Raw genomic sequence first — 26,582 nt, 5'->3', positions numbered from 1 at the left:
TTGGCGTCCTGGTCTCCACTCTAGCTGCTCGCCTGCAGAGCAAGAGCCCCCCCCCCTCGGACTCCCTCCTGGGAGATGGGGGGAGGGGGCTGGCCCCTGTTGGGAAGAGGATGTCTCATCTGACAGCTTCTGGGCCGGATCCACGCCAGAGCTCTCCATTACACAGCCTGGGAGGGAGCTGCCCCCTCCCTCCCTCCCTCCCAGCACCCATGGGGTTCGTGTGCCACGCTGAGCCGGTGTCCTGCCCTTGAACACTCCTCCCCTCCCCAGCAAGCATGAACCGCTCCTTCTTCTGCAGGGAAACTGAATCCCAGGCGGCCTGTTTGAGGAATCCCCCCTCCCAGTTTGTGTGTCTGTCCTCTAAAGTGGGAGCTCCTTGAGGATGGGGCTGCTTCCCCCCTCCCCCATGGCTTTCCTGTCGCTCCCATGAAGCAGAATTTCCCCCTCACAGACAACAGAGGAGACCAGCAGAGCCAGCACTAAAGGACATGAGAGGGGCAGGGGGCAAGCCCCAGCAACTGGCAGGGCAGGACTCCCCTCCCCTTCCCACCCCGCTGCTCTTGCCTTTGCTCCTGGTCTCCCCCCATCTCATGGCCCATGGCTCCCCACAGATGGATTCCGGATGTCCCTGCGTGCCCCCCATCCCTGCAAGAACCCCCTTACAGGCCTCAGTCCTGGCAGAAGGGAGGGGGGGTAGGGATATGCCCAGCCCCACTCCATCCCCTGGGCCTCAGAGGCCCCTCCAGCCCCACCCTCCCCTCCAGGAACACCCCACACACACACACTTGGGCTACAGGCGGCTGAAGGCCCCAGCAGAAGGCTGCAGAGGGCCTGCCCAGGCGGGTCTGTTGGGGGAGGGGGGGAGGCAGAAATCTGGGCTGGGCTGCCCCTCCCCCTGCAGCTGAGCTCTTTGCCCTGAGCCTCGTTAGCAGCAAGGGGGGGCTCTAGGGTTGCCAAGTCCAATTTAAGAAATATCTGGGGACTTTGGGGGTGGAGACAGGAGACTTTGGGGGTGGAGCCAGGAGACATTGGGGTGGAGCCAAGATCAAGGCTGTGACAAGCATCGTTGAACTCCAAAGAGAGTTCTGGCCATCACATTTAAAGGGACGGCACGCCTTTTCAATGCCTTCCTTCCATAGGAAATAATGAAGCATAGGGGCACCTTCTTTTGGGGCACATAGAATTGGACCCCCTGGTCCAATCGTTTTGAAACTTGGGGGATATTTTGAGGAGAGGCACTAGATGCTGTACTGAAAATTTGGTGCCTCTACCTCAGAAAACAGCCCCCCCCCCAGAGCCCCAGATACGCGTGGATCAATTCCCCATGATTTTCTATAGGAATAAATCTCCATAGGGAATAACAGAGTTCCCAGCAGGCATTTCCCTCCCCTCCCCCCGCTTTCTGACGACCCTGAAGCGGGGGGAGGGCCTCCAAACCGGGGGATCCCCTGCCCCCACCTGGGGATTGGCAACCCTAGGGGGCTCCTCAGTGCCCCACATGACCCCCCCCCCCCGCTCCTCTGCTTGCTGCAGCTGTTAACCCCCCCCCCACACACACACACACACTCAGAGGCTCCAGGCTTCCTGCCGTCATGAAGGTTTATTGTCTGGGGGGCCCCAGGAGGGCTGATAGGAACCGGGGGGGGGCACTACGGTGGGGTGGGCTTGGGAGGAGAGTGGCAGGGGCAGCAGTAGAACAGGGCGTCGTTGAGGGCCGTCTCATCGGCCTGCTCCTGAGGATTCTGCACCTTGGTGCGGATGCCGCAGATCACGTGGCCGTGGAGGCACTTGTTGCTCCAGCCCCCGAGGAGGCCCTCGGCCAGCCCGTCTCCCACCAGGGGGTGGCTAGAGGAGGAGCAGGTGAAGAGGACGTTGGTGACGGCCATCTTGTCAGGGGAGGCTGCTTCTTGCTGGGCCCGCAGGGCAAAGGAGTCCAGGTAGCCGGTGGGGCAGAGGCGAGTGGTGGTCCAGGCTCCCCACCTGAAGGACAAGCAGAAAGGAGGCAGAGCAGGAGGAGGTGAACTTGCAGCCTGGTTGCCAGGAATGCCTCTCTTGCTACCCTTGAGGCCAGGCCGTGGGGAAAGGAAGGGGGGGAAGAGGGGGGTTCAGGAATGGCCTCCTGTCCTGAGTGGCAGCTCTTGAATGAAGCCCCTGAAGGCGATGGAAGAAGGGGACCCTCCAAGGCAGAGGAGGACTCCACCCGCCTGCAGAAGGGCCTGGGGTGGGGGGGGGGCATCCCCATAAACCCAAGCACAGACTTTGCCTTTTATGCCAGTGCTGGGGGAGGTCATAGAATCATAGAATCCTAGAGTTGGAAGGGACATCCAGGGTCATCTAGTCCAAGCCCCTGCACAATGCAGGAAACTCACAAACACCTCCCCCTAAAGTCACAGGATCTTCATTGCTGTCAGGTGGCCATCGTGGCTCTGTTGATAAACCTCCAAGGAAGGAGAGCCCACCACCTCCCAAGGAGGAAGCCTGTTCCACTGAGGAACTGCTCTAACGGTCAGGAAGTTCTTCCTAATGTTGAGCCGGAAACTTTTTTGATTTAATTTCAACCCATTGGTTCTGGTCCTGCCTTCTGGGGCCACAGAAGACAATTCCACCCCATCCGCTATAGGACAGCCCTTCAAGGACTTGAAGATGGTGATCCTATCACCTCTCAGCCGCCTCCTCTCCAGGCTAAACATCCCCAGCTCCTTCAGCCTTTCCTCATAGGACTTGGTCTCCAGACCCCTCACCATCTTCGTAGCCCTCCTCTGGACCCGTTCCAGCTTGTCTATGTTCTTCTTAAAATGTGGTGCCCAAAACTGAACACAATACTGACTGTCATGCAGAGCAGACTGATTAGAAAGGGCTAGAAAAGAGCCCAGCAAGACAGGTGAAGCTGAAACAGGGCAGGGGGCAGAGGGCAAAGAGAGATTTGATTCCTCGGCCAAACCACTTGAGAGTCAGGAGATCTCTCTGAATCGGGTCCCTTGCAGTGCCTGAGCCCAGCAGTGCTTGCAGCATTTCCTCTTCGACCCGTTCTGACACCAGAGGGCAGAGAGCTTGTGAGAAAATGCTGGCATTCCCCGGGCACAGGAAGGTTGGGCCGGAACCCCAGCCCAGTGGCTGGCGGCAGCAGCCCCTGTTAAAGAAGGGCCAGACAGTCCATGGGAAAGGAAACCCTGGAGGCCACAGCCCTCTGAGTGTGGCTGCCCAGGCAAGGCTCAGCAGAAAGTAGCTCAGTGTTTTTACACAGCCTTTCCCCGGGGTTGGGGGAAGGGACTCTTCCAATGTAAGTGGTGAAGCTCCTTTCTAGAGCCATCTAAGCTCTTGCATGGTGGACTGGGCTTAGCTCATACACCCGGCTGGGAAATGGCAGGACAGGAGAAGGAGCGAGGCCGCAGTTTCCATACATGTCGAATCCTAGAGTGGGAAGGGACCTCCAGGGTCATCAAGTCCAACCTCCTGCACAATGCAGGAAACTCACAAACACCTCCCCCTCAATTCATGAAGCTGCCTTCTACTGACTCACACCTTTCCGGGGTCCTTCCAGTCAGACTGGCAGCAGCTCTCCCTGCAGGGGCTCAAACAGAAAAGGGTCTCCCTCATCCCCTCCTGCCTGGCCCTTATAGCTGGAGACTGAACCCGGCACCACCTTAATGCCAAGCAGAGGCTCCAGAGCAGAGCCCTGGCCCTTCCAGCCCTTGCCTGATCTTGTGAAGACAGGTGGCCGGCTCAAACTCTGCAAGACCATTTGGCCAGGCGAGGTCCCCCGTGGTCTGTGTTTCCTCTCCACCCCTGGCAGCCAGCTAGGTTTCCTCGTGTGAGGGTGACAGTTCCTGCAGAAGGTTTCCTCTTAGCTGGATGAGAGAAAGGAATTAGTCCTCGAATTGTGTTGTGCCTGTAATGGACTCTCCAGTTGACTGGGAGGCTTTCTCCTGGTTGCCTGAAGTTTGGAAGGTGGGACCCTGAGGGTTTGGGCAACAGCATCTGCCAATTTCATTCCGGTTGCTTGGGAGACAAACCAAAAATACATCTGGGAACGTGTTTGTCATTGAGACCAGGGCAAATGTCATGCAGATATATTAACAGCTCGAAACACCTGATCTAATGATGAGACGGAGGAATCTAAAGTTGAAAGGAGCAAAACAAGCTGAATGCAAACATTCCAGGCGCTCCCCTCAGAATCTGCCAGCGACACGCCACCTGCCACCATTGGCAGCTTTTTGAATTCCTTCCAAAATGAGACTCTCCGGGTGCTGCTCTCACAAGTGCTGAATAACACTCTCCTTTCAGTCCTCTTTAGGGAACATTCGCAAGTGGATTTTGCTGTTTCACACAGGAAAATCCAGTTGCAAAGTGCACTGAAAGTGGATTGGAAGTGCGTTATTTCCTGTGTGCAGGGATGGCGCCCCCTCGCCCACCATAGCCGCTTCCTGACCTTGGTGAAGTTGGGAAGACGGCGTGTGTGCTCAGAGCCGCCTTTGAGCTTGCCCGCTGTCTTTTCGCCCTGACCGAGGCTTGGGGTGGGGGCTGCCCAGCCCTCTCCTATTTCAGAGGGGCTGGGAAGAGGTCTTTCCAGCTCCCTTTGAAGCGGGAGAGGGCCGAGCACAGGGCTGGGCCAAGCACATGGGGCCTGATGATGTCACTTCCGGTGACATCATCAGGCCGCACGCAGAAACTTGGAGGGGGAGAGAGGTGCAGGTTTCAGCCTGGGGTGCTAGTGCCAGGCCTGCAGGTGTGCTATTGTCGCTTCCAAGATGGCTCCAGACATGCATGGAGCCTGCGACGCGTGCCCTTTGAGCCATCTTGAAACAGCCATTCCTCCCACTGCTGCCATGTTGGGGGTTGGGAGGGGTCCTACTCAGAAGGGTCAAAGACTGAAGTCGAGTTCCCCCACTCAGCTTCCTGACCACAGCAGAGAAAGGGTCCCGCAGCAAAGGAACGTTTCCCTCCTTCCACTCCACCGCCTGCTTCTCCATCAGATGGGGAGGGGTCTGGACACCAGGTCCTATGAGGAAAGGCTGAAGGAGCTGGGGAGGTTTAGCCTGGAGAGGAAGCGGCTGAGAGGTGATAGGATCACCATCTTCAAGTCCTTGAAGGGCTGTCATACAGGGGATGGTGTGGGATTGTTTTCTGTGGCCCCTGAAGGTCGGACCAGAACCAGTGGGTTGAAATTAAATCAAAAGAGTTTCCGACTCAACATTAGGTGACAGGATCACCATCTTCAAGTCCTTGAAGGGCTGTCATGTAGAGGATGGGGTGGAATTGTTTTCTGTGGCCCCGGAAGGTACGACCAGAACCAATGGGTTGAAATTAAATCAAAAGAAGATCCTGTTAATTTAGGGGCAGGCATTTGTGAGTTTCCTGCAGTGTGCAGGGGGTTGGACTAGATATCCCTAGAGGCCCCTTCCAACTCTAGGATTCTAGGATTCTATGACTGTTAGAGCAGTTTCTCAGTGGAACAGGCTTCCTCGGGAGGTGGTGGGCTCTCCTTCCTTGGAGGTTTTTCAACAGAGGCTAGATGGCCATCTGACAGCAATGAGGATCCTGTGAATTTAGGGGAAGGCGTTTGTGAGTTTCCTGCATTGTGCAGGGGGTTGGATTAGATGACCCTGGAGGTCCCTTCCAACTCTAGGATTCTTTAGGAGGTGGTGGGCTCTCCTTCCTTGGAGGTTTCTAAACAGAGGCTAGATGGCCATCTGATGGCAATGAAGATCCTGTGAATTTAGGGGGAGGTGTTTGTGGGTTTCATGCGTTGTGCAGGGGGTTGAACTAGATGTCCCTAGAGGTCCCTTCCAACTCTAGGATTCTATGACTGTTAGAGCGGTTCCTCAGTGGAACAGGCTTCCTTGGGAGGTGGTGGGCTCTCCTTCCTTGGAGGTCTTTAAACAGAGGCTAGATGGCCATCTGATGGCAATGAAGATCCTGTGAATTTAGGGGGAGGAGTTTGTGAGTTTCCTGCATTGTGCAGGGGGTTGGACTAGATGTCCCTAGAGGTCCCTTCCAACTCTAGGATTCTATGACTGTTAGAGCGGTTCCTCAGTGGAACAGGCTTCCTTGGGAGGTGGTGGGCTCTCCTTCCTTGGAGGTCTTTAAACAGGCTAGATGGCCATCTGACAGCAATGAAGATCCTGTGAGTTTAGGGGGAGGTGTTTGTGAGTTTCCTGCATTGCGCAGGGGGTTGGACTAGATGACCCAGGAGGTCCCTTCCAACTCTAGGATTTGATGATTCTATGACTGTTAGAGCGATTCCTCAGTGGAACAGTCTTCCTCCTCGGAAGGTGGTGGACTCTCCTTCCTTGGAGGTTTTTCAACAGAGGCTAGATGGCCATCTGACAGTGATGAAGATCCTGTGAATTTAGGGAGAGGTATTTGTGAGTTTCCTGCATTGTGCAGGGGGTTGGACTAGATGACCCTGGAGGTCCCTGCCAACTCTGATTCTTTGGGAGGTGGTGGAGTCTCCTTCCTTGGAGGTTTTTGAAAGGAGGCTAAATGGCCATCTGACAGCAGTGAGGATCCTGTGAATTTAGGGGGAGGTGTTTGTGAGTTTCCTGCATTGTGCAGGGGGTTGGACTAGATGACCCTGGAGGTCCCTTCCAACTCTAGGATTCTGTGATTCTATGATCAGGCAGGAAATGAAGCCCCGTGACTGACGCTGCAGAAGAAGCCGGAGCAGATCAGTGCAGGCGACGGAGCCCAGCGCTGGGACACCCTCTCTTGCCTCTGTGCACATCGCCTGGGTCGCCCCCCTTGGAGAGAGAAGGAGCCCCGCTGACTCTGCAAAGGGAAGAAGGAGCTACTCACGGCCCAACAGTCGATGTGATGCTGGACATATCTGAGCAGCGCAGCTTGATCCCATTCACTCCTGTCTTGTCTGTGCCGTTGGCTGGTGAATGGACCTTTAAGGGAGAAATGAGAGACCAGGTGGGGGGGAGGTGGACAGAGTGCGGACGGCACAAGCCCCTCAGGCCATCGCAAGGCCACTTCAGCCGCTGGTCCGAAGGCCACTGGGCAGGTGGTGCTGCTCTGCCAAGACCACCAAGGTGAGGGGTGGGCTTCCCTTCCTGGTGGGAAGCTCTGTGTGCCACTCTTCACGCCCCTTCTCCTCCCCCATCCCCAGCTCTGTGTCCTGACATGGAGAGGGGCAGCTGGATTAAGAAAGCTGGCAGGGGTCTAGAGACCATCCTGTTCGAGCCCCCTCCGCCACACACACAACCTAAAGCAACCTCCAAGGGAGGAGGAAGAGCCTTCAAGACCTCTGGCCAACCAGTCCCACCACTGAGTTGTTAAAAGCTTCTTTCTACCGTCCAGCAGACTAGCCTGCCCCTGCTGCCTTTTCTCCTCTCCTCACCCCCCCTCCCCTCATGAAGCAAAGGCCGGTTTTCACTCCCTTCTTTTCTCAGGCCTCTTTCCCCTCAGCGCCTCTTCTTCACCTCCCAGGAACCCTGAAGTTGCAGCCCAGGGTCAGAGGTCAGCCCTGCTGGCCTGAAGGGGGCTTTCCCTAAGGAGCCCCGCTGAGCCTTCAGGACATGGCCCAGGAGTCAGGAGGTGCCCCCCCACTCCGGAGAGCCAGTTTGGTGTAGTGGTGAAGTGTGCGGACTCTTATCTGGGAGAGCCGGGTTTGATTCCCCACCCCTCCACTTGCACCTGCTGGAATGGCCTTGGGTCAGCCAGAGCTCTCTTATCTGGGAGAACCGGGTTTGATTCCCCCCTCCTCCACTTGCACCTGCTGGAATGGCCTTGGGTCTGGCAGAGGTTGTCCTTGAAAGGGCAGCTGCTGTGAGAGCCCTCTCAATCCCACCCACCTCACAGGGTGTCTGTTGTGGGGGAGGATGGGAAAGGAGATTGTGAGCCACTCTGAGACTCTTTGGAGTGGAGGGCGGGATATAAATCCAATATCTTCTTCTTCTCCTTGCCCCCCCTCTTTGCTGCCATCTGAGCCCCCCCACACCTACCTGCAGCTTGAAACCATTGGCACAGGTGCCTTCTGGGCAGAACTCTGGCCTTCCCCAGACCCCCCGAGGGCCTCCATTAGAAACACTGATCCCCTGCTTCTCCTTTAGGAGCCTCCTGGCCTTTGCTGGGTGCTCCAAAGCCCCTGAGAGGCTGAGGAGAAGGCAGAACATGAGGCCTTTGCGGGGAGGCATGGTCTCCGGCCACTCCAGCCTCTGTGTCCAGCTGGACAGTGTGTTCCTCATGTCTCTGGCCAGCAACGCCCACTGTTCCTGATGGCCAAACAGAGACCTTATCTCCCTGGCTGAGGTCAAGGCAACTCGGGCACCCTGACCACCAGCCCTGGAGGGACACGAAGGAAGGCTCCCAAGAGGCTGCAGCCGCCCTCCCACAGAGGCAACCCAGCAGGGCGAGAGGCATCCCGTGCACATGGTTGATAGTGGGTCCCCACCCCCATCCCGGCTGCCCTGCCCACCCCACCGTGGCTGGAGGGGTGCAAAAGAAGACAGAAGCAGAGATGGAATCCCCCCCAGCGGGAGGTCCCGGAGGGGTCTCTCAGTGCAGGGAGAGGTTTCCTGAATTGCTTTCCAAAGGCCAGGCAGCCTGAATGCCAAGTGGCATTTCTGGTGGCCACGTTTGTGGAGTGACACTTTCGGTGGCCACAGAACAGCAGAGTGGGAAGAGAGTTCTAATCCTGCACCTGAAGAGGACACTGTTCACACATCAGGCCAGACATGGAGAACAATTTGGGTAACAGCAGTAAAATGGAATTCTTCCGGAAGATGCTTTTACCTTTCTAACTTTGGCATCCAGTTGAACACTGTTCCTGTTGCATTGCTAAATTTTTTAACCAGCCCTGAGTGTCTGAAAGAAAGGCAGACTATATATAAAGCCCCCTCAACCAACCACTCCTCTCCTTTCTCCAAAGAAGAAGGGGGCGGGATGCTCAGGGCTTGGGGGTGAGTGTGAAAAATGGTGGTCGAAGTTGAAGATGTCGAGGGGTGCAACCAAATTTCATGACAACTCCTGTTTGCCTCAAAATGTTATGTTTCTTCTGCTGTTCTTGCAAATTCAGGACAAATTCAGAAGTTGCCTGTTTTCTAACCATAAAAGTAAAATGTGATGGAAATATGGCCATTCAAGTTGTTTTCCATTAGTGACAGAGACATGGGATACAAGTGTCATTAAATGCTTTTGTGAGGGACAGCAAGGCTTTTAGCTAAGCACCAGGAATCAAGAGAGCTGCTAAGTCACGTGACTAAGAGCTGGGACATCGGACTGCTGAGAATTCGGAGGAATTGGGAGGGGGGTGGAGAAGCAGAGAGAGAGGGAGTTGAGAGGGTGGGTCAAAGCATATCTGCAAAGAAGCAGCCAGTTGGAGGGGAAACTGTTGCTAGAGACCAGGGCGGGGAGCGGCAGTCAAATAAAAGGAGTCTCCAACAGGAAGCTCCTTGGCGTCCAAAGAGCCACACACACACCTCCGAGGAAGCTTTTACCCAGCGGAGAAAAGACTGGGAGTCTGGAAAGGCAGCCAGCCAAAGATCCTGGGGAGAGACAAGGACAGTCTCACAGGTCAGACAAAGCTGCGGTAATTCTCATGGTGTATAGAGATTACCTGGAAGTCCAGACTGAGAGTTTTAGGAGATGCTAGCAGGAGAAGTGGAATAACTTTGTGTGTTCTCAGAGCCACCAGGGCAAATTACAGAGGAGGAGAAGACCAGATTTATATCCCACCCTTCTCTCTGAATCAGAGTCTCAGAGTAGTCACAATCTCCTTTATCGCGGGGCTGAGAGGGCTGTGAAAGAAACTGCCCTTTCAAGGACAACTCCTACCAGAGCTATGGTTGACCCAAGGCCATTCCAGCAGCTGCAAGTGGAGGAGTGGGGAATCAAACCCGGTTCTCCCAGATAAGAGAGCTCTGGCTGACCCAAGGCCTTTCCAGCCGTGCAAGTGGAGGAGTGGGGAATCAAACCCGGTTCTCCCAGATAAGAGAGCTCTGGCTGACCCAAGGCCTTTCCAGCCGTGCAAGTGGAGGAGTGGGGAATCAAACCCAGTTCTCCCAGATAACAGAGGTCTGGCTGACCCAAGGCCATTCCAGCAGCTGCAAGTGGAGGAGGGGGGAATCAAATCCGGTTCTCCCAGATAAGAGAGCTGTGGCTGACCCAAGGCCTTGGGGCAGCCATCGCTCTGGCAGAGGTTGTCCTTGAAAGGGCAACTGCTGTAAGAGCTCTCTCAGCCCCACCCACCTCACAGGGTGTCTGTTGTGGGGGAGGAAGGGAAAGGAGATTGTAGGCCACTCTGAGACTCTGTCCTTGAAAGGGCAACTGCTGTAAGAGCTCTCTCAGCCCCACCCACCTCACAGGGTGTCTGTTGTGGGGGAGGAAGGGAAAGGAGATTGTAGGCCACTCTGAGACTCTGTCCTTGAAAGGGCAGCTGCTGTAATAGCTCTCTCAGCCCCACCCACCTCACAGGGTGTCTGTGGGGCGGGGGGAAATTGTGACCGCTCTGAGATTCAGAGTACAGGGTGGGATATAAATCCAATAAGTCCAGTCCTTTTGGGAAGCAGTCATTCTTTCCAGGGGTTTCTTTTTCGTTTGGAAGTTTGGCTGTGGAGTTAACAGACAGAAGGGTTTCATTTGGCAGGATGGGAGCTGGGTTGAAGCTGGAGCAGGGGGCTCTGGGGGGAAAGCCTTTGGGGCTCAGCCCCACCAACTACTGCATCAAGTGGGGGGATTTTAAACCCATCAGGTTCTCATAACTAACACCGTATGCATTTGGGAGAGGTGTACTGAGAAGATGCCCTTGGACTCTTGATGTCTACCTTGGAAGAAATGAATGGGGACTATTTACAGAAGTCCTAAATGCCACCAGGGAAGGTGATAGTTGAAAGCTGTCCTGCTTCTGAATGCAAATGACTCACCTGCATTTATTGCTTTGCGGCCTGCTTTCCTCCCCTGCTGGGTCCCGCAGCAGCCCCGCCCCCATCATCTTTCTCTCCTCCACCCTGTTCCCAGAACAACAGCCCTGTGAGGCTGGACACAGTGGGAGTTTGCAATGGGCTGGAGGTCACCCGGTGGGGTTCCATGGCGGAAGTGGGGCTTTGAGCCCAGGTCTCCCAGGATTCTTGTCTACCCACCTCTCTACTCCCCATTTCTGCTTTATAGGGCTTCCACACTGCCTCTGGGGCCATTTGAGTTATAGCCACAGGCTGCCTCAGGGAGCTTGGGGGATTCCAAGACTCCCCTTTCACAGGGATGCCTGTGCGCCCTGCCCATGCAAAGGAATCTCTGTTCATGTTGCCTCAAGCCCCTGGTGCTGAAACCTTTCCTGGCCAGCCTCCTCCTCACCTGATGTGCCTGTCCCCCCAGCTCCCCCCCCCTTCTCTCCTTTGGGACGTGCTTGGCTCTGTCACTATCTGCCTTCTCTGGGGGCAAAGGCCGCTCCGGTGCGTCACTCATTAACTTCACTGTGCTTTTTTGTGTTTCATTCCAGGCATAACTGCTTTTGCTTGTTTTGGTTTTGGAGAGGTGACGGAAGATTAGAGGCGGGCAAATGTCCCCATCTTCAAGAAGAGGAAAAAAGATGTTCTGGGTAACTACCAACCTGTCAGCTTGACATCTATACCTGGAAAAGTTTTAGAACAAATCATCAAACAGTCAGTCCTGGAACATTTAGAAAGAATAGATGTGATTACTAAGCGCCAGCATGGGTTTCTCAAGAATAAGTCATGTCAGACTAACCTGATCTCTTTTTTTGAGAAAGTGACTACCCTGCTGGATCAGGGGAATGCTGTAGACGTTGTTTAACTTGATTTCAGTAAGGCTTTTGAGAAGGTTCCACAGACTATCCTTGTTGACAAGTTAGTAAAATGTGGTTTGGATCCTGTTACCATTAGGTGGATCTGTAACTGGTTGCCGGATCACACCCAAAGAGTGCTTGTGAATGGTTCCTCATCCTCTTGGAGAGGAGTGACAAGTGGAGTGCCTCAAGGATCTGTCCTGGGACCTGTTTTGTTCGACATCTTTATCAATGATTTGGATGAAGGAATAGAGGGAATGCTTATTAAATTTGGAGGGGTTGATACTAAATTGGGAGGGGTTGCAAACACAGAAGAAGACAGAAACAGGATACAGAATGATCTTGACAGGCTGGAAAACTGGGCTAAAACCAATAAAATGAATTTTAACAGGGATAAATGTCAAGTTCTACATTTAGGTAGAAAAAATCCAATGCATCGTTATAGGATGGGGGAGACTTGTCTTAGTAGTAGTATGTGGCTAAAAGGGCAAATGCCATTTTGGGCTGTATCAACAGAAGTATAGTGTCCAGATCACGTGATGTGATGGTATCGCTTTACTCTGCTCTGGTAAGACCTCACCTGGAGTATTGTGTTCAGTTTTGGGCACCACATTTTAAGAAGGATATAGACAAGCTAGAACGGATCCAGAGGAGGGTGATGAAGATAGTGAGGGGTCTGGAGACCAAGTCCTATGAGGAAAGGTTAAAGGAGCTGGGGATATTCAGCCTGGAGAGGAGGCGGTTGAGAGGTGATAGGATCACCATCTTCAAGTACTTGAAGGGCTGTCCTATTGAGGATGGTGTGGAATTGTTTTCTGTGGCTCCGGAAGGTAGGACCAGAACCAATGGGTTGAAATTAAATCAAAAGAGTTTCCGGCTCAACATTAGGAAGAACTTCCTGACCATTAGAGCGATTCCTCAGTGGAACAGGCTTCCTCCTTGGGAGGTGGTGGGCTCTCCTTCCTTGGAGGTTTTTCAACAGAGGCTAGATAGCCATGGGACAGCAATGAGGATCCTGTTAATTTAGGGAGAGGTGTTTGTGGGTTTCCTGCATTGTGCAGGGGGTTGGACTAAATGTCCCTGGAGGTCCCTTCCGACTCTGTGATTCTATGAACTGCCTGATCGTTAGAGCGGTTCCTCAGTGGAACAGGCTTCCTCCTTGGAAGGTGGTGAGCTCTCCTTCCTTGGAGGTTTTTCAACAGAGGCTAGATGGCCATGGGACAGCAATGAGGATCTTGTTAATTTAGGGGGAGGCGTTTGTGAGTTCTCTGCATTGTGCAGGGGTTGGGCTAGATGAGTTCCCTTCCAACTCTAGGATTCTATGACTCCATGGTCTTTTCTGGATACTCCCTGCTGTATAGAGTGGGATGATTCTTTAATCCAATGACGCAACACCCTGTCCTGCCTCTGGTCAGGGAATCACATTCAGGGGGCACAGAAATCCTCCCCCCCTTCACAGTTAATCCATTTAAATATATGCTGATTAGCTGTAAATGGCCAAATGCTGAAGAGGAAGTCATGGCACACAGATTCCCTCTACGGAGGAGCTTGAACTGGGAATATGTGGTTTGGTCCAGTTCATCGTTTGTGGCATGCCTGGTTCATGAACCACAAACAGTCAAAGGAACTGGTTCTGTTCATGAGGTTCATGATGTGACATAATTATTTCCCAGCATTCCAGAGACACCAAACTCACCGAGGATCTCCAGATGACTCTTCTCTACCTGCCCTCCAAGTTTGGTGAGGATTAGATTTACAGGGTCCCAGTTACAGGGCCCCCGAAGAAGGTGCCCCATGGAAATGACAGGTGCAGGTTCAAGAAGTTCAGGAGTGTATAGAACGATCCTGTGCAAGCTGGAGACATCAAATTCACAAACTCACAACAGATCTCCTCCTGATGCTCCTCTACATCCCCACCAAGCTATGTGCAGGTTGGACTTGGGGGTCCAAGTTATGCCCCCCCAAAGAAGATGCCCCTAGGAAAGTGCTTTTGGGGACAGGTTCAAAAGTGTGAGCTACCCATACTAAGTGCACAGGGGACCTCACCCTGCCACCTGTTCCTCTACAATCGTTCCCGTTTCTTTTAACTTTGCTTTGAAGTTTGGCAGAGTGGAAAGAGTCTGTCTGGAAATGTATCCGTTCATAAACCACCACTAAGCACTTGAAAGTTCATGGAAAGTTTGTGGTTGACTTGTGGTGAACTTCCGTACACGAACCACAAACCACCCCAAATTCATCATGAACTTTAGTTTGTGAGTCAGTTGCATGCCCATCCCTAATTATCTCCCTCGAAGGTTTTCTTAAAGATTAAATAATGTGGGTGAATAAAACTGAGCCTGGTACAGCCTCGTGGAATGAGTCCCACCGTGTTGATAATTGGCCCCCGACAGGAGCCCTCGAAGTCTAATCCATACAGAATTATTTAAACCCATCTAAAGCATATGGTATTTTAGAGAAAATGGTGCTTTGAAGCAAATAGCATGTGGCCTCATTTGGAAAAGTGTGCACAGTTCTGGCCACCATATCTTGGAAAAGGACATTGCAAAGCTGGGATAACTACAGAGGAGGGAGGGCAAGCTAAATGATGAGGAAGCTGGACCACCTTCATCATGAGGAAAGACGAAGAATCTGAGACTTTTCAGTTTAAAAAAGAGACAACTAAGGGGAGGAACAAGATAGAGGCTTATGGAATTATGCATAGGATTATAGTTGACAAAGTGAACTCCCCCCCCCCTCCCATAATACTAGAATTCAGGGGCACCTGGTGAAGTTGATGGGCAATCGACTCAGAATGGACAAAAGGAAATAAGAACATAAGAGAAGCCATGTTGGATCAGGCCAATGGCCCATCCAGTCCAACACTGTGTCACATAAGAACATAAGAGAAGCCATGTTGGATCAGGCCAATGGCCCATCCAGTCCAACACTGTGTCACATAATAACATAAGAGAAGCCATGTTGGATCAGGCCAATGGCCCATCCAGTCCAACACTGTGTCACATAAGAACATAAGAGAAGCCATGTTGGATCAGGCCAATGGCCCATCCATGTCAAGTCTGCAGATTCAATGATGAGTTGATGTAGGTACAAAGAAACTATTTTATTGATACTGATACTTGCGGCCTAAGCCAAGGCTTGAAAAGACTAAAGACCATACAGTAGATACATTGCATATAAGGGATACTTCAAAAGGATTCCTGGGTGGGGTGGGGGATTGTGCAGGGAACATTCACACATAGATGTTACAAATACATTCTCATGTTGATTAGAGGCCCAAATGACCTTGATGATTCGAGGCTCCTTCCTCCCTTCTTTGAGCCTGAGCTGAGAAGGCCCAGATAAGACTTTTCACACATTTCCATTTCAAAGCAGGAATACTCTCTACTGGTAGGGAGGGGGTTAGGAGGAAGTTTGCTAGCAGCATTTGGTTATACTTTGGTTTTACCCAGAATGCTCAATGGTTGGGACCCAGTACTGAGCCCTGCGGCACCCCACTGCTTACCATCCTCCACTGCGAAGACTGCCCATTTATACTCACTCTCTGCTTTCTATTAATTAGCCAATTTTTTATCCATAAGAGGACCTGTCCTTTTACTCCATGACTCTCGAGCTTACTAAGGAGCCTTGATGGGGAACTTTATCAAAAGCTTTCTGGAAGTCAAGGTAAACAACATCTATTGGGTCCCCTATGTCCACATGTTTGTTAACCCCCTCAAAGAACTGTAACAGCTTAGTGAGGCAAGATCTTCCCTTACAGAACCCATGCTGAGTCTTCCTCAATAACCCGTGTTCATCACTGTGCCTACTCATTCTGTCCTTGATAATGGTTTCTACCAACTTTCCCAGTATTGAAGTCAGACTGACTGGCCTGTAGTTTCACGGATCTCGTCTGGAACCCTTTTTAAAGATGGGGGTGACATTTGCTACCTTCCAGTCCTCAGGAACGGAGGCAGATTTCAATGAAAGATTAAATATTTTTGTCAGGAGATCCAGAAGTTCACCTTTGAGTTCTTTCAGAACTCTTGGATGTATGCCATCTGGACTTGGTGACTTATTAGTTTTTAATTTGTCAATCAAATATAGGACCTGGGGAATGGCTGTTTGTTTGGTTTGAGTGGGCTGAAGGTGATTGTTGCTGATTGATTAGGAGTGGCTGTGTTCCTGGAGCAGAATGAGGCCCCACCCTCTTTGCATTATCAAGGTGCGCCTTGCCAGAGGCGTGAGCCTTTGGCACGAGCTGAAGGGTGAGAGCTGAAGGGCTCGTGGCCTGTGGCTCTTAGCCTGGTGGCTGTGTAAGGAGCAGGAACCCAGATCCCTATTTTCCTTGTGTTCCCAATAAGGTAAGTAGACCCTCCAGAAAGACAGCCACATAAACAAACAGGATTTAAAAGGGGACTTTATAGTTTTAAAAAGCTATCATGAAGGTAGAATGCCAGCAGGGGCATGGGGGCTTTCCAGTGTTTTGCACTGAGTGTCACATGTATGAATATCTGCCCAAAGGACAGAACTCTTGGGTGTGTGCTCGATGCAAGGAGCTCCTGGTCCTCAGGGAACAAGTTCATACTCTTGAGGCCAAGGTGACTGACCTGGAGAAGCAGAGACAGTCAGTTAGGCACTCAGAGAAGACTCCTGGGGACATATTAGATGAGTCCCACTCTGAACATGGCAGCCTTGTTGCTGCCAGGGAGCATGAGGGTCGAGAGGGAACAGGGCACCGTTCTGGGGATAAGGGGAATGCACCCTCAGAAGCAACCTCTTCTTCAGTTGATGAGCAGGAATCCTTTCGCACCAAGGAACCATCCCTGGGCAGGGGGAGAGGGAGAGTCTTGGTAATTGGTGATTCAATCATTAGGCAAGTAGGCAGGTAGGTGGCAAAACCGTGTACTGACCGTATGGTGACTTTCCTGCCTGGTGCGAAGGTAGCGGACATTACGCGTGTTGTAGATAGGCTGATAGACAGTGCTGGGGAGGAGCCAGTGGTCGTGGTGCATGTTGGCACCAACGATGTGGGGAAATGCAGTCATGAGGTCCTGGAGGAAAAATTTAGGCTTCTAGGCAGGACACTTAAGGCCAGGACCTCCAAGGTAGCCTTCTCAGAAGTGCTACCTGTTCCACGTGCAGGGCTGGAGAGACAGGCATAAATTAGAAGTCTCAATGTGTGGATGAAACGATGGTGTAGGGAGGAAGGGTTTAAGTTTGTTAGGCACTGGGATGCTTTCTGGAACAAGCGGGAGCTGTACAAAAGAGACGGTCTCCACTTGTCCCCAGATGGAACCAAGCTGCTGGCGCTTAAAATCAAAAAGGTGGCAGAGCAGTTTTTAAACTAAATCTTGGGGGAAAGCCGACAGGAGATGAAATGTCTCTGGTTTGGGAGGACTCATCTCAAAGAGATGAAGGGTTAGCCATTACTTTTCTACCAGGTAATGGATCAGAGTTGTCCACTGAGATGGTGACAAACAGTATGGAGCGTCTGCCAAAGTCTCGAGGCAGCAGGTGGAAGGTTGTGAGTCTAACTTGCCTGGGAAATTATAGATGTTTTAAAACAAATGCTAGAAGTGTTCAAAGTAAAATTGGTGAGTTGGAATGTTTAGTGTTGGGGGAAAACATAGACATTGTGGGAATTTCAGAAACTTGGTGGAATGAGGAGAGTCAGTGGGATACGGTGATTCCTGGATATAAGTTATATCGGAAGGATAGGGAAGGAAGGGTTGGAGGTGGGGTGGCTCTGTGTCAGAGAGGGTATACAGTCCAGTAAGACTGAGGTCAAAGAATTAGATTCCCTTCTAGAAATGCTTTGGGTCGAAATAGAGGGCCCAAAAAGAAATTTAACTATGGGATTTTGTTATCTCCCACCAAATCAAAAGATAGAGAAGAAGAAGATATTGGATTTATATCCCGCCCCCCACTCCGAAGAGTCTCAGAGCGGCTCGGTTTGGTGAGAGCCAGTTTGGTGTAGTGGTTAAGTGTGCGGACTCTTATCTGGGAGAACCGGGTTTGATTCCCCACTCCTCCACTTGCACCTGCTGGAATGGCCTTGGGTCAGCCATAGCTCTGGCAGAGGTTGTCCTTGAAAGGGCAGCTGCTGTGAGAGCCCTCTCCAGCCCCACCCACCTCACAGGGTATCTGTTGTGGGGGAGGAAGGTAAAGGAGATTGTGAGCCGCTCTGAGACTCTTCAGAGTGGAGGGTGGGATATAAATCCAATATCTTCTTCTTCTTCTCACAATCTCCTTTACCTTCCTCCCCCACAACAGACACCCTGTGAGGTGGGGGGGGGGGCTGGAGAGGGCTCTCACAGCAGCTGCCCTTTCAAGGACAACCTCTGCCAGAGCTATGACTGGCCCAAGGCCATTCCAGCAGATGCAAGTGGAGGAGTGGGGAATCAAACCCGGTTCTCCCAGATAAGAGTCTGCACACTTAACCACTACACCAAACTGGCTCTCCAGAGCTACACCAGAGGATTTATTTATTTATTTATTTATTTTATTCAATTTATATCCCGCCCTACCCCACCGAGGTGGGCTCAGGGCGGCTTACAACATAAAAACCAACAGAATCCATTTAAATACATTCATGATAGATTAATAATTATAATTATACAATAAAATATATAAAATACATATAGAATACATAAAATCACATAAAACTTACTACAATATGTACTATGCTAACCTTCCTTAAATCAATTCTTCAATATTCCAGTATTAAATAATCTGGTGTTATAGATTGGAGTGTTCAGGCATTCTGATAGCAATTAATTATATGCCAGCCGGAAGAGGACTGTTTTGCAGGCCCTGCGGAACTGTTCAAGGCTCCGCAGGGCCCTCACCTCTTCCGGGAGCTGATTCCACCAACAGGGAGCTGCAATCGAGAAGGCCCTGTCTCTGGTCACTTTCAGACGGGCCTCCTTTGGCCCAGGGATTGTAAGGAGGTTTTGGGACCCCGATCTCAGCACTCTCTGGGGAACATGTGGGGAGGATGATTATAATATGATGGAAAGATGGTACAATCAGTTGTAGGACCTCCTCTCTTGTCACCTCAATTTGACTCAGGTCTTTCAACACCCCTTCAAAAATTAGTGGTTCTGGAGCGGGCAAACACTTCTCATCTTCCACAGTGAAGACAGAGGCAAAAAATGTATTCAGCTTCTCAGCCATTTTCCTGTCCTCCTTCAGTAATCCTTTTACCACTTGGTCATCCAAGGGCCCCACTGCCTCCCTGGCTGGTTTCCTACTTCTAATATATTTGAAGAAATTTTTATTGTTGGTCTTTATGTTTTTTTCAATATGCTCTTCATAGTCCCTTTTTGCCTGCCTGATCACAGTCTTGCATTTGATTTGCCACAGCCTGTGTTCCCTTTTATTAATCTCTTGGACTAACTTTCCACTGCTTAAAGGAATCCTTCTTACCTTTTACAGCTTCCATTACTTTGTTTGTTAACCATGCAGGCCTTTTCTTATACCTGTTTGTGCCTTTTCTAACTTGTGGTATATATTTTATCTGAGCTTCTAGGACTGTAGTTTTAAATAGCCTCCAAGCTTCCCCAAAGGTTTTGACTGCATTTACCTTTCCTTTCACTTTCCTCTTCATATGCCTCCTCATCTCAGAGAATTTGCCTCTTTTAAAGTTAAATGTGGCTGTGCTTGACTTTTGGGAAACTCCCTATTTATACAAATGGTGAAATTAATAACATTATGGTCACTGCTCCCAAGTGGTGGAATCACTTGTTACATCTCTCACCAGGTCTTGGGCATTACTTAAGACCAAATCCAGGATCGCCCCACCCCTGGTAGGTTCTGTGACAAACTGCTCCGTAGCACAGTCATTGAGGGCATCTAGAAACTCAATCTCTTTCTCTCAACCTGAACACATATTGACACAATCAATCTGCAGGTAGTTAAAATCACCTATTAGGACACAAATCACCTATTATGACAGCTCTGTGAGAGCTATGGGTGACCCAAGGCCATTCCAGCAGCTACAAGTGGAGGAGTGGGGAATCAAACCTGGTTCTCCCAGATAAGAGTCTGTGCATTTAACCACCTTATTCTGAACTGTCTTTTCCATACAGAGGCAAGGTACAGACTTTTGCGGAACCATCTAATGCTAGCTGAATCTTTAAATCAGGCCCAAACCATTTACTTCCTCTTAGGGGATGGGAGTGATCAACTTTCTTTGGATCTTGCTAAGTTTCTATATGTTACCGACCTTGACAGGAAGAAATTTAATGCTGTCTGTATTTGAAAGAAGATGCTTTTAGTTAAGTGTTGCCTACGTCAGCTAATTTTATTACCACTTTGATGGATGTACAAGTTTTATATTGTTATGTTATATTTCAACTTGGTGTTGTGTTGTACTGTTATTGATGAGTTGTGTTGTTGCTGTCGAGCCGCAATAAACTGACTGACTGACTGACACTTAACCACTACACCAAACTTAGTGAAACAGAATGCTGGACTAGATGAACCACTGGTCAAATCCTGCAGGGCTCGTCTTATATTCTTACTTAGTTCTTATGGTGGTTCTGCATGGCATTCCACCTGTCCTCTGAATGTGTCCCAGCCGTGGCCATATCCTGCACCCAGAAATACATTTTCCTCCTCATTCTTTCTGACGCTCTTTTGGATAATCTACAAGTGGAAATGGCCAAACTGATGCTGATATTCTCCACCAGGGTTCTGGATATATATATATATTCCTGTGGATATTCTTGTGTTGATATTCTTATTTTGAGCGCCGTGACGGAGCTTTTCATATCCAGAAATAACAGTGTTGGCACATTTAGCGATTATCCTGATTATAATAATTTTGATAGTTATAATTGTTTCAGGTTATTACTCTGACAACTAATTTTGATCATCCAGAAATAAGAGTTGCCAAACTGATGTTGGCACCGTGTGGGCTGTCCCGATGATGGGCTGCTTTGATGGCTGGAATTGTGTTGCTGAATTGGGGCCAAACCCAGCAAGCGGGTGGGGGGGCCACGGTAGGCTCTCCAAGACACTTCCCACTGGCAATTCGCAGCCCTGGCAGAGGCGGGGGGGGGGCGGGGAGTGTAACCCTTTCCTTCCAGGCCATTCCCTCTCCCTTGAAGCTGCCATCTGCCCACTGGGGAAACGGGTCTTCCCTTGGCTGTTCCCTGTGGCAGAAGGGAAACCGAGGGTGCTATTAACCCCTTCCCTCCATAGTCAGAGCCAGGAGAAGGCTCTGGTGGACATGTTTGCCCCACCCAGCCCTGTCTCTGTACCAGATGCTCACCAGGGCATGCCCTGACCCTCAGTGCATGGGAGTGGATGTGTGGAGGGTTCTTCTCTGTGTGTGTGTGTCTGTGTGTGTGTGTGTGTGTGCACACAGGGCCTTCAAAAGACAGCTAATGGCATGGGGCAGAGAGGGTTGCTGCAAGCCTATCTCCTCCCCTTCTTTCCAGGAGCATCATCTTGACTTCTCTGCTTCCCCCCCCCTCCCTCCTGAACTCCAGGCTCCCCTCCCCGCCCCCACTGCTAGCCAGCAAAGACCTGCCAGCCTCCAGGCTCACGTGTCACAGAACTCGTTGGAGAGACACCAGCATGGCATCGAGTGTGAGCAATGCATAATTGACGAGTAATTAAAGCAACATTATTTGATCCTGGAGACGCTAAATTTTATTCCAACTTCAAGGCCCTGGATTTTATGAATAATAAATGGCTGGCTGTTGCTGCCTCTCTCGTTAGGCGTGATAGACTGACCGCTGCAAGGACAGGGCCTTAATTGTCGGCCATGTTGGGCAAAGGCCAGGGCGGGCGAGGGGGGGGGCAAGGGGCCTCAGCTGAGTCCAGAAGAAGAATCTCCCAAAGCACAACTCAGCCACTTGCTCCTTGGGAAAGGCCCTCCATTCTCTGTTAGATCTGGAACGGCAAGCGATCTGGGAGCCTGGGGCCGAGGGAGGGAGGAAAGAGCCTTGTCTTGTGTGGCCTTCCAGTTCTTCACATGCAGGGAAGAGCCTTTCAGCCCCGGCAATGCCTTGGAAGTGGTGCTGATCACATGAGCAGAATCCACGCCAGAAGAAAAACCTTCCTCAACATCCTTCCTCCCTGAAGCTGAATCAAGACAGAGCTGCAGCATTGCTGGTCAGTGGCAATGCCCACTGGGGACAGAGAAGTCAGCCCATCTTCCATGGGGTTGCCCACTCAAAAGGAGGCACTTATTGGGGGAACTGGAATGTTATGCTTCCAAGAAGAGCCCTGCCGGATCAGGCCAGTGAGGGTCCATCTAGTCCAGCCTCCTGTCTCACACATGGCCAAACAGGTCCTCTGTAGAGCCAGCAGCAGGGCAGAGAGGCTGAGGCCTTCCCCTGAGAAGAACATCGCAAGAGCCCTGCTGGATCAGACCAGTGAGGGTCCATCTAGTCCAGCCTTCTGACTCACACAGTGGCCAACCAGTCCCACTGGAGAGCCAACAACAGGGCAGAGGACAAGGCCTTCCCGTGAGAAGAACCTCAGAAGATGATGGTCGGGAAGAATGAGACAGCAATGAAGATCCTGTTAATTGAGGGGGAGGTGTTTGTGAGTTTCCTGCATTGTGCCAGGGGGTTGGACTCGATGACCCTGGAGGTCCCTTCCAACTTTATGATTCTATGAAAGTGCACTTACACAGGAGCTTAATTGCATCTTCTTTGACAGTTGTGTCTTGCTTTACCTCAGACTTCCCCTAAATTCTCACAAGAAACTCTCCTGTCTGGAGGCCCTTTTCTTTGCATGCGGAGGGAGCTGCTGCCTGACCCAAACGCACTGGCTTCCTCTTCACTTCTTGCACCAGTTCCATGATGCCAGACTCTCCCGTTAGCGTGCCCTGTTCACCTGCCTTGGCCACACGCTCCAGGAGCCCCTTCCTGACCACTTGGAGCCTGATGAAGAACAAGAGATGAGAGGGTCTGTCAAACAGTCTATATGTTTCAAAAACAGCCATTTATGATCATGGTCACTGAGGAGAGCTGGATGCCCAAAGGGACTTACTTTCTCCAATAGAAAACTAAAAGGCAGCTGAACTCTGAGGGCCTCCACACTCCATTCAGGGGCCACCATTACCTGGCCCTGACCAACAGAAGAACAAAAGACGTCACATGATATCACACCTGTTTGGAATGTCCTGCCTCTGGGGACAGGCTAGGGCAGTCCAAGGGCTAGAGAGTCATTCCTTCCTTCCTCTCAGGACAAGATCAGAACCGAGAGGGACAGACTTGAAAGGGAAGTTTCTTAAATTCACAGGACATCAGAATTTGGGGGGCTCTTAGCCAGGCAGCCCATAGTGATGAACAAAGGGACTCCATCTTGACCATGTCTGGAAAAAACAAGACAAGGAGAAGTCCCAACTCTCAGAAGGAAGGGAACGAAGAAATTGTAAATGCTGCAACTTCAAGAATTAGTAGCCTATCTGAATTAAACTTCATTTAGTATAAATATACAGTTTAGAGGATTGCACATTTTCACTTTTTTCTTTATATCCTTGCTCAGCCCAATCCTTGTACAGACCACAAGCCCTCATTTTATTTTTGTTTATTAAATTTTCTTATATTTTGAATGCTTGAAGCTTGAGCTCTGTAAACGCCCCACATCTATTTGGCCATGCTACTAAAAGGATAGTCAAGGGAAGGGGCAGCAGTGGAATCTTTCATTCCTTGACTGCAATCACTTGGAAGTGCGAATGTGCCATTGATCAGCCCTGGGCTAGCTAGTATGAGTGAAATGGGAGATGGGAAGAAGAAGAAGAAGAAGAACAGGAAGAGGTGGTGGTGGAGGAGGAGGAGATTAGATTTATACCCCACCCTTTGCTCAGAGTCTCCTAGTGGTTTACAATCTTCTTTCCCTTCCCCTCTCCATATGTCAAGAATTGTGTCTTGCCATGATTGCATCCCTTCTGTACTCATATAATTCTCCTCTGATTCTGCCATGTTATCATGTCTGGAGTATTTTTATGCTTTGCTTGGATTCTGCCCTCCACTCTCCCCTCCCCTCCCACCTGCAAATTGGTCCGGAGGAAAGGACCATGAGGGATTCTTTTCAAGAGAAAAGGCTGCCATTTGTTCAGGCCAGGGTGTGGGGGGGTGGGGGGGGGTAGACTGAAGGTGTCTGTCATTGAATATTAAGCCCACCAGAATTTAGATGCCTGAGGCCTGTGTAATTAACAGTCTTTTGTAATCTATAAAAGTGTGACCTGTTCAGCACAGGTCAGTTGTAGCAAGACTTGTCTTTGCTGTTGACATGCTGATCATTTGAATAAAACCTAATTTGATTTGCATCAAAGAGGTGGACTTAAAGACTGCTGCACAGAACTTGACAACACACTGTGAGGTAGGTGGGACTTAGAAAATTCTCCAAGAACTTGTGGCTGACCCAAGGTCAGCTGTGTGTGGAGGAGGAGTGGGGAATCAAACCTGGTTCTCCCAGATAAGAGTCTGCACAATTAACCACTACACCAAAGTCAGTCTTGTCTACTCAGACTGGCAGCGGCTCTTTCTCCAGGGTCTCAAGCTGAGGTTTTTCACACCTTCTTGCCTGGACCCTTTTTAGTTGGAGATGCCAGTGGGGATTGAACCTGGGACCTTCTGCTTACCAAGCAGGTGCTCTGCCACTAAGCCTGCCAGACCTGGTGCCCTGAGTAGCTGTGCTGGTCCCCCACATGGTTGGGCCCCCCCTCTCTGCTGCAGGGCAGGGAGGAAGCTGAAGGGACACTGCAGACAGCAGCAAAGACTCCCCCCCACAAGCCTTTCGCAGAACTGGCTGGGAATGAAAAAGTGAGCCTCATTGCAGGGAAAAGGTTGCCCTTGACTTGGGCGCAGTGAAGAGAGTTGTGTCGTCTGCAGTGCCTCATCCCGACACCAGGAGCAGCGGATGGGAAATCAATTCCTCTCCACCAACACTTGTTCCATCATCTAGAGAGTGTGTTGGGGGGGGGGGGCAGGCCTTTAATGAGCTCAGTGTGAGCAGCCACTGCTGATTGTAGAGAGTGCCTCGCCAGCGCAAGGAGGCCTCGGCCCTGCTGATACAGGGGAAGAAAGCCTTTCCGCCTCCCCAGCAGATTGCTTGCCAGGGCATCCCCACCCCACTTGCCTGCCAGAGAAAGTATTCCTCCCCCCCCTTCCCCCATCCATTCCCATCCCAAATGCAGAATATTCTCTCCTGGGAAGGAGCAGATGCTGCCCTGCGGTCGGAGGCCTCCTCCTCACTGCATTCCGGACTGGAGCTTCCACTCCACAATCCTCCCTCCTGTCTCAGCATCCCCTTCCCACCCCGCCCCCCAGCTTTGGCACCCCCGGTGGAGTCGAATGCTTTGCAGGAGGATCCAGTGACCTGGCAAATGAGGAGTGAATCGCAAGGAGCCTCGTATGGCCCGACAGAGGCGCTGAGGGCAGGCAGGCAGTTGTGTGCAGCACTGTGGACAGAGGCACTGTGTGGAGCAGATGAAGAGCGGGGGGCGGAAGGGGGAATGGGGAGAGGCTGATGTGGAAACTGGGCTCCCGGGAGGAGGGACTCTAATGCTGCTGCTGCTGCACAAAGAGGTGAGAGTGGAAGAAGAGTGGAAGAACAGAAGTCCTTCTTCACCAAAAGGGTGATTAACACGTGGAATTCACTGCCCCAGGAGGTGGTGGCAGCTGCAAGCATAGCCAGCTTCAAGAGGAGACTAGATAAGCATATGGAGCAGAGGCCCATCATGGGCTATTAGCCACAGCATAATGGTGGAACTCTCTGTCTGAGGCAGTAATGTTCTGTATTCTGGGTGCTTGGGGGGCACAGTGGGAGGGCTTCTAGTGTCCTGGCCCCACTGGTGGACCTCCTGATGGTACCTGGGTTTTTTGGCCACTGTGTGACACAGAGTGTTGGACTGGATGGGCCATCATCCTGATCCAACATGGCTTCTCTTATGTCTGAGGCAGTGATACTCTGTCTTCTTGGTGCTTGGGGGGCAACAGTGGGAGGGCTTCTGGAATTCTGGACCTCCTGATGGCACCTGGTTTTTTTGGCCACTGTGTGACGCAGAGTGTTGGACTGGATGGGCCATTGGTATGATCCAACATGACTTCTTTTATGTTCTTATGTCTGTATTTTTGGTGCTTGGCAGGGGTGGGGGGGGGGACAGTGGGAGGGCTTCTAGTGTCCTGGCCCCACTGATGGACCTCCTGGTGACACCTGGGTTTCTTGGCCACTGTGTGACCCAGAGTGTTGGACTGGATGGGCCAGTGGCCTGATCCAACATGGCTTCTCTTATGTTCTTAAGTGGACAGAGAGAACTTTCCCTCCCTCCCTCCCTCCCTCCCCCCAAATGCTAGAGCTCAGAGGCACCAAAGAAGGCTGATGGGCAGGAGGTTTATGATGGTGAAAAGGAAACACTTCTTAATTCAGTGAGTTATTAAGATGTGAAATTTGGTGCTAGAGGCTGCAGCAATGGCCACAGGCATAGATGGCTTAAGAAGGGGCTCAGACATGTTCATGAAGGAGTGGCCCATCGGCGGCTACTAGCCATGGAGACTTACGGGAGCCTCCATCTGCAGAGGCAGCAGATCTCCTGATCCTGGTGCTGGGGAATGGCAGCAGGGGAAGCCTCAGCCTCTGTGTCCTGCATGGCTGGTCCTCAAGGGCGACCGGTTGGCCCCTGTGGAAAAGAGGATGCTCAGCTTGATGGAGCGCTGTCCTGACCCAGCAGGGCCCTTTTTATGTCCTTATGCTGGAGACCTGCTTCAAAGAACCTGATGGGGGATGTCTCCGTCTTCGCTAATGCTGCCTGGGTATGCGGTTTTGACAATCAACCCTGCCCTGGAAGCTGGGGGAGGGGCAGTGACCTTCCTGTTTGAGATCTTCTCCTTTCACA

General features: G+C 51.3%; 1 protein-coding gene across 1 annotated transcript; it reads right to left on the bottom strand.

Annotated features, from left to right (window-relative positions):
• Positions 1 to 1,649: 1,649 nt before the first annotated feature.
• On the bottom strand, positions 1,650 to 26,336 carry LOC132588899 (uncharacterized). The gene is made up of 7 exons (XM_060261360.1): positions 26,248 to 26,336; positions 22,499 to 22,623; positions 11,293 to 11,507; positions 9,423 to 9,488; positions 7,947 to 8,216; positions 6,796 to 6,890; positions 1,650 to 1,980 (listed from the first exon to the last, which is right to left on the bottom strand). Exons 1-7 carry the CDS (start codon positions 26,334 to 26,336, stop codon positions 1,650 to 1,652), a joined length of 1,191 nt encoding a protein of 396 aa, XP_060117343.1.
• Positions 26,337 to 26,582: the final 246 nt, after the last annotated feature.

Source organism: Heteronotia binoei, chromosome 21, assembly GCF_032191835.1.
Source record: "Heteronotia binoei isolate CCM8104 ecotype False Entrance Well chromosome 21, APGP_CSIRO_Hbin_v1, whole genome shotgun sequence".
NCBI lineage: Eukaryota > Metazoa > Chordata > Lepidosauria > Squamata > Gekkonidae > Heteronotia > Heteronotia binoei.
This window is presented reverse-complemented; position numbering and strand designations above follow the sequence as displayed.